Genomic DNA, 14,103 nt, shown 5'->3' with positions numbered 1-14,103 from the left:
GCCGGTGCTACAGGGCCTGGTTAATTACACTGTAAATCATGCAGATACTGACATGTTGAACAAAAAGCTTCTGCAGACATCTTCTCCTTCTCACCAAAAGACAGTTCCTTAAAAAAATAGGCACATTGGTAATTATCTCAAGCTGAGAATATACAAAATGCTGATATTAACCCCTAGAGACACGGAGAAGCTTGAGGGCTTTGAAGTCTGTAAGGCATTTAAAAAAAAATGCTTTACAAATATGATTTATAAATTATATACTCTTGATTAAGCATCTTATTAGTAGGACAACCAAATCCTACTCCCCTTAGTCTACAATCAGTACTATAACATTATTCTAGAATTTTATTATTTGTGTCTTTCTTAGAGCCTTTCCTCGTATAGAGTCTAGGGTTCACAAATAGTTCTCTATGCCTTAGAAAGGTAAATGTGTCATTTGGAAATCTTTGTGAGATCTGGGCTTTCACAGATAGAAATCAAAGATAGGAATTCATCCTCTACTCCACTCCTGACCAATAATGTCAGCAAATCCTCCCTTGTCCCTGTGTCTATTCCACAATAAAAGCAAAAGAATATCACCATGGTGCACATACTGATATTTTACCACTTTGTGTTACCATTTATACTGTGACCATTTGATTCACATGGCATCTTCCAGGTTGCTCCACTGTAAGTTTTCTATTTTTCTCTTTGTAATTAATAAATACCTTGTGGGACATACTTGGTGATTATGTAAATATCCTGTTTCTCAAATGTGGCAAAGAGTTTCATGGAGAGGCCACAAATTCACAGTAGGAGCCCTCATTAGATTTCCTTAAATATGGTATTATTTAAACCACCTCATGCCGAATAGCCTATACCTGAAGAAAACCAAGTTTCATTAACTGCTGCTTGTATCTTGGCATCAATAATATGAGGCAATGCAGCCTTCTTTAAAGAGCTCAAGCTTAGAAATCACACAGATTGGGTTCAAAACCCAGTATGGCCACTTACTACCGATATGATGTGAGAGGCAAGCTACTTAATGTCTCTGAGCCCTAGTTTCTTCCCCAGAAAAATAAGAACACTGTAATTTCAACCTCATAGAGCTGTCGTGAGTTCAATAAGCTCACATGATCTAAAAAGTATCCTGAACCCAATGTGGCACACAGCAGTCACTCAATAAATGGTAGCTATTAATAAACAATAATGGTGATATTATTTTGGTTGGTGTTGAACTCTGATGAAATTTTTTATAGATAGAGACATTCTGCCATACTATACACTTATTCTATTGATCCAGCCTTAGGCCAGAGCTGATTTTAAAACAGAAAAGCAAATTCCTTGGTAAATTCTCTTTAGGAAATTAAACGGTAGGGTCTATGGACCCAGAGTTCATGCCAACTCTTCGCTTCAGTGTGGACTGTCCATTTGGAGGTTAATAAGGTGATTCCAGAGAGTACTTTATTCCAAGACTGGAGTGCCACCGTGAGGTCAGCATTGGTCCTGGCATGATTTACTTCAATTCTGTCCTGATTAAAAGAATATTTGAGTAGTACACTTACATTGTATTGTAGCCTAAAGAGTACCCTCTATCGACTATTGGTGGCAAAAAAGTACAAAAAATGTAAGAATTTGGATTTCTTGAGTACATGACTTGGATTTTTAAAGTACTAGACTACTGGTAAATCTTGAGAATTTGAAATTGAAAACTCAGCCCCAGAGAAAGCAAGGTTTATGTCTCACTGTGGGAACGGCTTCTGGGTTTGTTATCCATACCCAATCACCCTCTCCTCAACTCACTTTTTAAGTACAATTTCCATTTTATTTTTCTCCAAAGAACAGTCCATCTTCAGTCTTTAAGGACTCAGTTCCCCATATAGGTTTTGGCGGGGGTCATTGGGCATTACCTGCAGGTCTAATTCGGGGTGGGGGTGTTTGGTCCTTGCAGGCTTCATGAGACCAATTGCTGACTACTTTGCTATGAATTGCACAACTCACACAGTAATGTAGCTTCACATACAGCTTGGGAAGTACATAGGCATCGACGACGCACACTTCAGAAATATCCCTGACTGCTGTGGCCTCCACTATGTTTTGAATGACGAATTTCTTAACGGCCTTGTCATTGGCATGCATCGGGCACAGTTCATGCAGCAAATCAGCTGCACATGGCCACAGCCTTCTGTGGCACGACTGTTGTTCCTTCTTTCCTTTGTCGTCTTGGAGGCATGGACTGGAGAGAGGACGACTCACTTTTAAATTAAGATCCTGAAGTTGCAGTTCAGAAGTGCCTAGCTCCCTTTGCAAAGAAATAATAATTCCTACTTCCAAATAACCATTAGGAGCTTCATTCAGGTGTCCCACAAAAATCTCAAACACAATGTACTCAGAATTAAGCTTACTATTAATATATAGTCCTCACAAAAACCTAGCCCTTCAGTATTCCCCCTTTCCGTGAAAAGGCTCACCCCTACTCAGTCACCTAAGTTTGAGACCTGGGAATTATTTTAGGTTTCTCCCTCTCCTGCTGTCCTTCCACATCCAATCACTTTACCTCCTTAATGTCCTTTAGATTTGCTCCTTTCTCCTTTCCCATAGTCACTGCCTTCTTCCCTCACTAACTACTAATTCAATATTATCCTGGTCTCCCTGACTCCAGACTCGCCTCCCTTCCGTGTTGCTACTAAAGTGATGTTTTAAAATTAAAACTGCCAGGCACAGTGGCTCATGCCTGTCATCCCAGCATTCTGGGAGGCCAAGGAAGGAGGACTGCTTGAGCCCAGGAGTTCAAGACCAGCCTAGGCAACATGGCGAAACCTCTACAGAAATATAAAAATTAGCTGGGCATGGTGGCACATGCCTGTAGCCCCAGCTACTAGGGAGGCTGAAGTAGGAGGGTCACCTGAGACTGGAGAGGTCAAGGCTGCACTGAGCTATGATTGTACCACTGCGTTCTAGCCTGGATGACATGAGACCCTGTCTCTAAATAAATAAATAAATAAATATTAAATTTAAAACTGTTTATAGAAAAAAAACTGTTTATATAACTGGCTTAACATCCTTTAATGGCTCTCAGCGCCTACAAGATTAAGTTCAAAGTCAGTGTATAGAAAAGGCCCTTCGCAAGCTAGTCCCCACCTACCTGTCCAGCTCCGTTTCTTGCTGCAGCCTCCACTTCCAGCTTTGCTGAGCCACTAGTAGTTCCCCAAACACAACAGGCTGTTTCATGCCTCCTTACGTTTGTTGCTGCTCTTCTCTCTACTTAAATACCTTTACCTGTCTTGTCTAACTGGTCAACACTTTATTTGTGAAGGCTATGCCAGCTTTATCTTCTCTACAGAGTATTTTCTAACTTTCCACAAAGCCCACTCCACCCTGCCACCCTAGAGCAACTTACTGCCTCACTTCCTATAACTTATACTGCAGTGCCTAGAGAATTTCCTAGCTCTGTTTGAAAACAGTTCTCTGTCCCTAGCAAACTCAAAGCTACTTGAGACCAAGGACTGTGTCTAGTTCATTTTTGGATTCCTAAGCCTTAGTCCATTCCAGAAACACTGTAAAAACAACCACCACCAAGTTCATTGAACACTAAGCAGGGAGTGGAGGAGAAAAAGTTTTCAAAAACATACTCTTAGGGCATAGAGTGATCACCCTGTTCACAACAAGTTATCCCAGCTAGCTCCCACTGCAGTGTTATGCAGACTTTGTGTTCTCACTTGCTACAGCTGAGAAACCATGTGTGTCTACCAGTCAGATCGTACTGGTTTTTAGAGAAATTCCAGTTAAACAAAACCATGATTCAGTTTCCTCACCACTTATGTTGACAATGCTTCTAAATGGTTTTGTTTTGTTTTTTCCCCAGGAGGAAATGGTCCTTTAATGAGTCAGCTGGACATTGTGAGGGTATGAAATGGTCTAAATATGACAGTTCCTCTGTCTTCTTTCATCCATTCAGCTAAAATTTATCACAAAGCACCAAGCAAAAGACATAAGGTCCATTCCAAAATTCATTAAGGTTGGCAGCTTCAGGGATCTTTGTCTATTTCATTTCACTTCATTAATTAGACTAGACTTACTGACTGCTTACTATGAAACAGACTCCATGGAAAAAAAAAAAAAAAAAAAAAAAAAAAAAAAAAAAAAAAAAAAAAAAAAAAAAAAAAAAAAAAAGAAGAAGATAAATGAGATGCAGCAACAGCCCTCAAAATTCTCCAACTCTGTGGACATATATGGAAACATTATTTCAATGCAATAGGAAAAGAGTTAAAATAGAGGTACTTAACAAAGTGGCATGAGAACTCAAAGAAAGATGGACTATGTCAAGGAGGGGACATTCGGGGTAAGTTTCACACAGGAGAGGACATGTCAACTGAGTTTTGAAGAATGTAAGGAGTTCTCCAGAACTCCTTATGGAAGAGAGGACATTCCAAGAGGAAAGAAAAATCAGTACAAAGGTTCTGAGTTGGAAGCAAAGCTGAAATGAGATGAGAAAACTAAAGCTTAAGAGAGGATAAGTAAACTACCCAAGGCCACACAGATGGCTAAGTGATAGGACTGAGTTGAACACAAGCTGAAGCTGTTTATGGGAGGGAGTCATATTTCCTGCGAATGCTGAAGCAGGACAAAACGTTGAGAACCACTGCTTAGGGCCTGACATACAACTTATAGTTCAGGCTACATTCGGTAGACAATGGGAATCATGAGAGGGTTTTTGTTTTGTTTGTTTGTTTGTTTGTTTTGAGATGGAGTCTCGTTCTGTAGCCCAGGCTGGAGTGCAGTAGCACAATCTGGGCTTACTGCAACCTCCATCTCCTGGGTCCCAGTTCAAGGATTTCTCCTACCTCAGCCTCCCAAGTAGCTGGGATTACAGGCACGAGCCACCATGCCCAGCTAATTTTTGTATTTTTTAGTAGAGAAGAGATTTCACCATGTTGGCCAGTCTGGTCTTGAACTCCTGACCTCATGATCCGCCCACCTCAGCCTCCTGAAGTGCTGGGATTACAGGCGTGAGCCACTGCGCACGGCCTCATGAGATGTTTTTAAGCAGAGAAGCAACATAGTCACATTTGGGCTTTAGAAATATAATTCCAGCAGGTGGATTCTTAACATTGACTATAATTAGAATCACTTGAGAAGCTTTCAAAAATTACAGGATAGGCCAGGCGTATTTGGGAGGCTGGAGCAGGCGGAACCCAAGGTCAGGAGATGGATACCATCCTAGCTAACACAGTGAGATCCCATCTCTACTAAAAATAAAAAAAATTAGCTGGTTGTGGTGGCATGGGCATTTAGTCCCAGCTACTCGGGAGGCTGAGGCAGGAGAATCGCTTGAACTCAGGAGGCGGAGGTTGCAGTGAGCAGAGATCGCACCATTGCTTTCCAGCCTGGGCAACAGAGTGAGACTCCATCTCAAAAAAAATACAGGCTAGGGAGCCAGTATAGAACAATTAAAACAGAATTTCTGGGAGTGGGACTCAGTTTTCTTTTGTTATTTGTTTTGAGGCAAGGTCTTGCTCTATTGCCCAGGCTGGAGTGTAGTGGTGTGATAATGGCTCACTGCAGCCTTGACCTCCCAGGCTAAGTGACCCTCCCAGCTCTGCCTCCCTAGTAGCTGGAACTACAGGTGCACCACCACACTTGGCTAGTTCTTAAAAAATATTTTGTAGAGATGGGGTCTCCCTATGTTGCCCAGGCTAGTCTTCAACTCCTGGCCTGATGTGATTCTCCTGCCTCAGCCTCCCAAAATGCTGGGATTATAGGTGTGAGCCACTGTACTTGGTCTCTTGCTTTTTAAGTTCTTCAGAAGATTCTAATGTATGGTGAGGGTCAAGAACTTTTCTCTAGGAGGAAGAACTGAAAGATGGAAAAAACTAATATTAAGAACCTACTACGTCTGAGATTTTGTTCCAAACGCCTTATACAATAACTACAGTATCTATATGCATATTAGGATTTTATACGTATCTAGTATCCTGACCAATCTCAACTATTTTAAGCCCTGTGTGATGAAAAATTATGCTGCTCCTAACCTCAAGGTAGATATTATAACCCTATAATCCCTAAAATTTGTTGTAATTTTACCAAACAAGGAAACTGAGGCACAGACCAGTGAAATAACCCATTCAAGATTATCAAATTACTAAATGACACAATTGGACTCAAACATAAGCCTTTCTGGTGCTCCAAACCCACACTCCTTCCACTATATACCACTGCCTATGAGCATAACTTAACTTCAGAACAATTCCAAAGTAGCTATCATGATCCTCATTTTACAGATAAAGAAATTAGTCCCAGAAAGATTAATGTGAGCAAATCACAAATCACAGCTAATAGATGGAAGAGCTGGGAGAATTTAAACTCAGCCCTATTTAACTCCAAATCCATGCTCACGAAGGTAAAGAATATAGTACATATTCAACATTCAATATAATTCCACTTTCCTCTGAAAGGAAAGCAGCAAGTTGGGTTGTTAGTGTAACATAGAGTATTATTCCTAGTGGCTTCCTCTTCCTTCTCGAGTTTTAGGTGGCTAAACTTCTATTGAACTATCAATCCAAGTCACTTTTTTTGTTGTTGGAGTTGGGAAGGCAGAACTCTGTCATAACCTTCCATGATACCAACCTGGGAAAACTCTAACTCTGGCCAAATCCAGCACTACGCACTTCACACCCTTATTTAAGTGGCTGAATCATGCTAATGTGTCTCCTTTTAAATTAATTGCCCTGAACCTCAAATGGGCATTCATTGCCCAGAATTATTATTGCTTTTCTTTAGTAAGTTCATTTTCCCACTGTTAGAGAATATTATTTCCTATCACTTCTCTCCTCAGCCCTCCAACACAACCTGATAAAATTCCATCCCACCCCCATTCCATAATCTCCCTTCTCTGTTGCATCAACAATTTATACCTTTCCACTGGGTTATCTGATATAATTTACAAACATCTCCTAGCACCCTTATTTAAAAACATCAAAAACCAAAAGCAAAACCCTCCTTTGAATCCACATCTGGCTATAGCTACCACTCAACTTCTTTGCTACCCTGCTCAGCTAAATCTTGGAAGAGTTGGTTTCATCCATCTCCTTTTCACCCCTTCACCAGTCATCTCTGTTCACCAATGTCCCTGAAATTGACATTATCAGGGGCCCAAGGGACCTCCATGTTGCCAAATGCAGTGATCTTTTCTGTCTTCAGCCTCTCAACAGCCTTTGAAATACCTGATCACTACCTTCTTGAAACTTCCTTCTGGCTTTGGTGACACCACATTCCTGGTCTTCCTACCTCACTGGTTGCTTGCTACTTCACTTGCTTCTACTCAGACTCTTGTTTTACAGGTGTCTCCTCCTCCACCTGATCTCCAAGTATTAGAGTACCACAGGGTCTGTCCTGGGTCCCCTTCTCTTCTCTATTCACACATTTTTTCTAAGTGATCACATTCATGCTCATGTTTTTGGAGATGGGTTTGTTACCACTTACAAAGGGATTAGATTCTACATCAGATCATAAAGAAAAAAAATCTCATAAAATTGAATTTTTTTAAATTCCCTAAGTCATCCATAAAGCATGGTAGTTGTCATTTTATACATGTTAATTTTATATATGGCTGTGGCCATATGTATGTGCTAAACTGAAGAAAAGCACACTAATAAGCCCAACAATTAGGTTTTTCCTAGTATGTTGAGATAGATTAATTTTATTTATTTATTTATTTTTGAGACAGGTTCTCACTCTTGTCACCCAGGCAGGAGTGCAGTGGCACTATTGCAAGTCACTGCAGCCTCAACCTCCTGAGCTCAAGCAGTCTTCCTGCTTAAGCCTCCCAAGTGGCTGGGACTAGAGGCATGTGCCACAATGCCTGGCTAATGTTTTAATTTTTGGTAGAGATGGAGCTCTGCCATGTTGCCCAGGCTGGCTTCAAACTTCTGAGCTGAAGTATTCTGCCCACCTTGGCCTCCCAAAGTGCTGGGATTACAGGTATGAGCCACTACACCCGGCCAAAGATAAGTTATTTTTATTGAGCAACAGACGAAGTACTTGGGGAATTCCTATTTTTAAAAAGTAGACACACTTGGGACAGCAAGGCCACCACCCCCGACTATAATAGGGAGTTAAGGGACTGAACCCATCTGAGAAACAGCAGATTCACATCCTCCATCTCATCTCACCTCACACTTGCTTTCCTTGATTGTAAAGAACTCACCCATACAATTTCAAGTATTTCTCATTCTCTTTGGTCGAATACATACTAAATTTTTATAGTTAAATGCTCAGATGGTGTGATTGCTTTTACCATTAATGTGTTGATGATTTGCAAATTAATTTCTCTAGCCCTAATTTTTGTTCCTGAGCTTCAGATTCAGAACCAACTACCTATTTGGATGTCTCCAATTAAAGTTAACTAGATATCTTAATCTGTCTAAAACATAACAATTGATTCCACTCTCCATGACTCACTTGTACCAAAAGTCCTTCTTTCTTAGGCTTTCTTAGCTCAGTAAATGGCACGCCATCTACCCAGCCAAAAAACTAGGAGTGATCTTTGATTCCTCCCTTTCTCTCACCTCTGCATAACATCCGTCAGGAACATTTATTTAGCTCTACCTCCAAAATACATCCTAAATCTATCCATGTATCTCTCTCAGCACATATGCCAACCTAGACAAGCCAGGCTCATCATTCTACTCTGACTAATCTGTTTCCACTCTTAGCTTTTCTATGGTCCATTCTCCTAATAGCCAGTGTAATCCTTTATGAAACATCCACTCATTCATTCACCAAACATTTATTGAAAGTGAATGAGAACTGGGGATACAACAGCAAAGCAAAGTATATCCCTGTGCTCAGGGACTTACATTCCAGAAGAGGGAGAGGCAGTAAATAATTTTGTACAAATGCAATAAATATAAAAAATTAAATGTGATAAACTAAATCATGTTCCTCTCTCCACAAAAATTTTCAGTTTCCCAAGGTGGAAGTCCAAATTCCATACCGTGACCTTGTTACAAGATTCTGTGAGATCTGGCTTCTGTTTGTCCTTCCAACCTTATGTGTACTACTCTATCACGCTGCAACTTGGCTCCAGTCACACTGGCATTCTTTCTATTCTCTCAAGTTCCAAATGTTTTCCCTTCTTCAGTCACATTTCCCCTATCTGGAATGCTGTTTCCAGATCTTGGAAAGGTTGCTTCCTCTTAGCTCAAGTTATCACTTCAACAGAGTGAATTTCGCTAATTCAGCTCCACCATCATTTTCTCTATCAATTACACCTTTTTGTTTCATAGCACTTATTACTTTACAGAAATTGTGGTTATTTGTTAACAATATCTGTTGTCCCTACTAACATGTAAGCTTCGTGAGAAGAGGAATCTTAAGATGTTGTTTACTCAAGTGTCCCTCAAAGTCTAGAACAGTGCCCAACATAAGAGGATACTGATAAATATTTTTTCAAAGAATTTGCACACGTCTATGGTCCCAGCAGTTTGGGAGACCGAGGTGGGAGGATCACTTGAGCCCGGGAGTTCGAGGCTGCGATTGCGCCACTGCGCTCCACCCTGGGCGACCGAGCAAGACCTTGTTTCAAAAAAGAAAAAAAAAAAAAAAAAAAAAAAAAAAAAAAAGGATAAATAATGACGGAGTACATGATAATTAAATAGCCTAGTCTCTCATCCAGCCAGGTTCCGCCTCCAGGACCCACTGACGCTCGCTCCCTCTTCCGATGCTGCCTGGGGCACAGGAAGTAGTCTGCGCAGGCGCCGCAGAACCGCGGAGCTTTCTGGGTAAAGATGGATGCCCACGATCTCTTCCGCCGGCTCGGCGCTGGGGCCAAATTCGACGTGAGACGCTTCTCGGCAGACGCAGCCCGATTCCAGGTACTGTACCCAAGGGACCGAGGCAGGAGAAGGAGCAGGAATCCGGGAACGAACCCGCTGCTGGGGTAGGCCGGCGCACATGGACACCCGTGGCCTGGCTCTCACCATCCTTGGGGTATTTTCCCTCCTTTTGTGTTGAGCTTACCTGCACGCCTAGTCCGTTCAAGCCTTCTGAATAAACTCTTTATCCTGTTGTAGACTTAGTTGGGCCTGGCACGGAAACGCTCTTTCCTCCCTCTTATTCAAAGCAAAGTGGGAATCCTCCTTTCAAAAGGAACTTTTTCTCCGAACCTGGAGGAAAGGAATTTCGAAAATAGAAACAACCGAAGATGGAGAAAATAGATTCTCTCACTGTAGTCTCAAGTTTGGTTTGGCTGCGTATACTTGTTCTGGGCATGGTTCTTTTCATTGCTTCAGCCCCACGGCTTAAGTAACGAATGAGAAGAGCGATTTAGAAATGGGGAATCTTAACTAGAGAAGTAGTGAGTGATGAATTAGGGGAAGTCAATTGGGGCCTGGTTGGGGAAAATCTTGAATGTTCACTTTGCTGTTTGGGCTGGGGACTTGCGTATGTGTGTGTGGCATGTGTTTCTTCTTTCTCTAACGGGTGAGTATGTAGTCTGGAGCCAGATTATCTGGGTCTAAATGCTAAGTCTGCCAGTCACTAATTTTGAGAACTTCCTCAAGTTACTTAATTTCTGAATGCCTTGGTTTTCTCATCCGTAATACTGCTGTTTACCTTATGGAGTTGTAAATATGAAGCAATTTAATAGGTATAAACATGCTTAGAAATCTGCTTGACATTTAGTAAGCATATGTGTTCGTTGCTAATGTTAATTTGTTACTATTATGAGGTCAGAGAAGGTCTCTTCAGGTTCCATTTGCCCAAATACTTGGTAAAAGGGTAGAAAAGATGGGGAGTCACTGGACTCATGACTTTACTGCCAGTCTTGCTTGAATGAAAGCAATGGTATTCTTGTCAGTAGGTTTCATTTTAATTTTTTTTGGCTTTAGATAGGAAAAAGGAAATATGACTTCGACTCTTCGGAGGTGCTGCAAGGACTGGACTTTTTTGGAAACAAGAAGTCTGTCCCAGGTGTGTGTGGAGCATCACAAGCACATCAGAAGCCCCAAAATGAAGAGGTAAAAAAAGAGAGCCTAACTGAAAGGAAGAGGGAGCAAAGCAAGAAAAAAAGGAAGACAATGACTTCAGGTTAGTGTTTGATTCCTGTTACTTTTTTCTCTTTAATTTTTTTCAATTATAAAAATAATACAAGCTTTATGGTTACAAGTCAGATAATAAGGTCATTTGTCAGTCAGTTAATGGCACTCAGGTTGTTTCCAGGTATTTGCCATTAGAAATATTATTACAGTAAAAATAATTGTAAGTAAAGATATTTATACATAAATCCTTCTGTACAGGTACTGTTATTTCTGCAGAATAGCATCCCAAAGATAGCATTATATGGTGAAATGGTATGTACACTTTCTTTGAAAAATACTACAGAATGACTTCCTGTGTTCTTGTCAGTGCTGGTGTTTTTTGCCAAGCTAATGAATGAAACTATTTTGTATTTATATTTTCTTGATAACAGGTGAGGTCAAGCATATTTTTGTATGTTTTACTGAACATTAACATTTCACCTTTTGTGAATTGTTTGTTCTTACTCTTGTCCATTTTCCACAGAGTGTGTGTGTGTGTGTGTGTGTGTGTGTGGTATTTTTTGTCTTGGGGTTATTTGTCTTTTTTTAAAAAAAATCTATAATATTAACTTTCCTAGCCATTTACCTTTTTTTTGGTAAACACTTGGGTTATACAATGATGAAAAGTAAATTTCATTCCTACTGTTTATGTCCAGTCCCTTGTTTTCTCCGGAAACAACCACGGTTAATTTATTTTGTATTTTTCTGGAGATACTCTATGCCCATATATTTATGCCTCATTGAAAAATAAAAACAAGTAACTCTGTATAGTATTTTATATAGTTTATAAACAGGATTACTGCATATACACTGTTGGGAACCTCTCCTACTACCTTCCCCTTTTTTAAAAACAATGTATCTCGAAGGTTGTTTGAAATCAGTAGGAAGTACATTGCCTTCTTCGTTTTAACACATGTATCCCATTGTGTATTGCAAAATTGATTGAGCAAGTTTCTGTGCAATGGATATTTATAGTTTGTTTTCACATTTTTGTTGTAGTTTTTCAGTGTCATTCTACTTATCTTTGCATGTATATCTGTCCCATAAATTCTTAGAAGTGGAATTGCAGAGTTAACCGATAGATTTATCCACCAGAAACATTGTATCTGTAGAAAGTACTTTGCCTTGTTCATTGTAACACAGCTTAGTAGCCCATCATGCATTGTAGGGATGGTCCATGATTGATTTGACACGTTGCTGTGTGATGGATTTAGTGCATTGTTTGGATGCTTTTGCTGTTGACAATGCTGCAGTAAAAGTCATTCTCCTTCCCTGGCTGCAAAGAGGTTTCATAAAACCTTTTACCAAGATTAATTAAAAAAAAAAAACAACATGCCACAAACTTAGGAAAAAGATTCAAATGTTGGGCCACCAGAAATATACATCTATGTACTTTAACCATTGTGGCAATAAATGTATCTAGGCCATAGATCTATGATAAATGTGTAGTCATGTATCTATTTTTAACTAGAAAATCGAAGAGCTTGTGAATTAGTAATGATTTGGGTCTATTAGTATCAATTGTCTCATGAAGGGAACAAATTTGTTTTAAAAAAGTTATTCTACTTTGTGATGCTTTCCAGCAAGGTATGAGAAATTTCTCTTTTTGTAAATTTGCCTCTTCATGTACATTGTACCCTTATTGTACTACATTGTACATCTGTATATTGAGGAAATTAGCTCCATGTCTAGCATATTATGTTTACAAATATGTTTCCAGATTGTCGTATGTCATTGTTTATTTATTTACTTTTTGGCCTTCTGTGCATTACGTTTGTTTTTTAAAAATTCTAGGCTGGGTGCAGTGGCTCACGCCTATAACCCCAACACTTTGGGAGGCGAGGTGAGCGGATCACCTGAGGTCAAGAGTTTGAAACCAGCCTGGCCAACATGGTGAAACCCCGTCTCTACTAAAGTAAACTATCTGGACATGGTGCCAGCCACCTGTAATCTCAGCTACTTGGAAGGCTGAGGCAGGAGAATCACTTGAACCCCGGGGGGGTGGAGGTTGCAGTGAGCCGAGATCATGCCATTGCTCTCCAGTCTGGGCAACAAGAGCAAAACTCCATCTCAAAAAAAAAAAAAAATTCTAGGCTGTGTGCAGTGGCTCACGCCTATAATCCCAACACTTTGGGGAGGCTGAGGTGGGCGGATCACCTGAGGTCAGGAGTTTGAAACCAGCCTGGCCAACATGGTGAAACCCTATCTCTACTAAAACCACAAAAAAATGAGCTGGACGTGTAATCTCAGCTACTTGGAAGGCTGAGGCAGGAGAATCACTTGAACACAGGAGGCAGAGGTTGCAGTGAACCAAGATTGCGCCACTGCATTTCAGGCAGATGACAGAGCAAGACCCTGTCTCAAAATAAATAAATAAATAACTTCCATGTTTTTTTATTTGTGGTTTCTCTTTGACTCTGTGGGATTTTATTTGGAGTGAATAGGAAACTAAAAATTTTTTTCAGCTGTCTAAATAATTGTCTTAATACCATAATTGTCTTAATACCATACATTGGCATTTTGTCTCATGTTGATGAATTGTTTTACTACCATATGTTGATAATCTATGTTTCCTCCATTGGATTTTAATACAACCTTAATTATAAACTTAATTTCAATATATATTCAAGTCTGTCTCTGGACCTCTTCTGTTTTGTTTCTGAAGTGTACACCAATACTACCTTATTTTAATTTCTATGATCTTATATATTATAAAATCCAGTAGAGTGGTGAGGCATACCAATATTTTGGGCAACTCAATATTTTCTTCCCACAGTGATCTACAGAATCATTGCAATCCCAATTAGAATTCCAGAAGACTTTTTTGTAGAAATTTCTGCTAAAGCTTTGGCTATCTTTCTTCAAACATTCTATAATAAGCAGATACTATTTATTCTCTGGCCTTCCAGAAAGTCAACAAGTAAAATGCCTTGAGCATCCAAAAAACCAGTTGCCATTGCCTTTGCTTTTGATTAGTCCACTTTTGCTTTGGCTGGACCACTACTACCTCTTGGTAGCCATTTTTTTTTTTTTTAATTTATTTTAT

At 40.0% G+C, this 14,103-nt stretch overlaps 1 protein-coding gene across 2 annotated transcripts in view; it reads left to right on the top strand.

Moving 5' to 3' along the window:
• Positions 1 to 9,723: 9,723 nt before the first annotated feature.
• The window catches only part of DDX52 (DExD-box helicase 52), a 34,195-nt gene continuing 29,815 nt past the window's right edge, over positions 9,724 to 14,103 (top strand). Inside the window, exons 1-2 of one of the 2 annotated variants that reach the window (XM_017539890.2) lie at positions 9,724 to 9,854; positions 10,869 to 11,067. In XM_017539890.2, the coding sequence (XP_017395379.1) occupies positions 9,768 to 9,854; positions 10,869 to 11,067 (286 nt within the window). In that variant the 5' untranslated portion in view covers positions 9,724 to 9,767. The remainder of the gene's footprint in view (positions 9,855 to 10,868; positions 11,068 to 14,103) is intronic. The other variant, XM_017539888.2, reaches the window with a different exon arrangement.

The sequence above is a fragment of the Cebus imitator genome, unplaced genomic scaffold, assembly GCF_001604975.1.
Source record: "Cebus imitator isolate Cc_AM_T3 unplaced genomic scaffold, Cebus_imitator-1.0 Scaffold121, whole genome shotgun sequence".
NCBI classification, from domain to species: domain Eukaryota; kingdom Metazoa; phylum Chordata; class Mammalia; order Primates; family Cebidae; genus Cebus; species Cebus imitator.
This window is presented reverse-complemented; position numbering and strand designations above follow the sequence as displayed.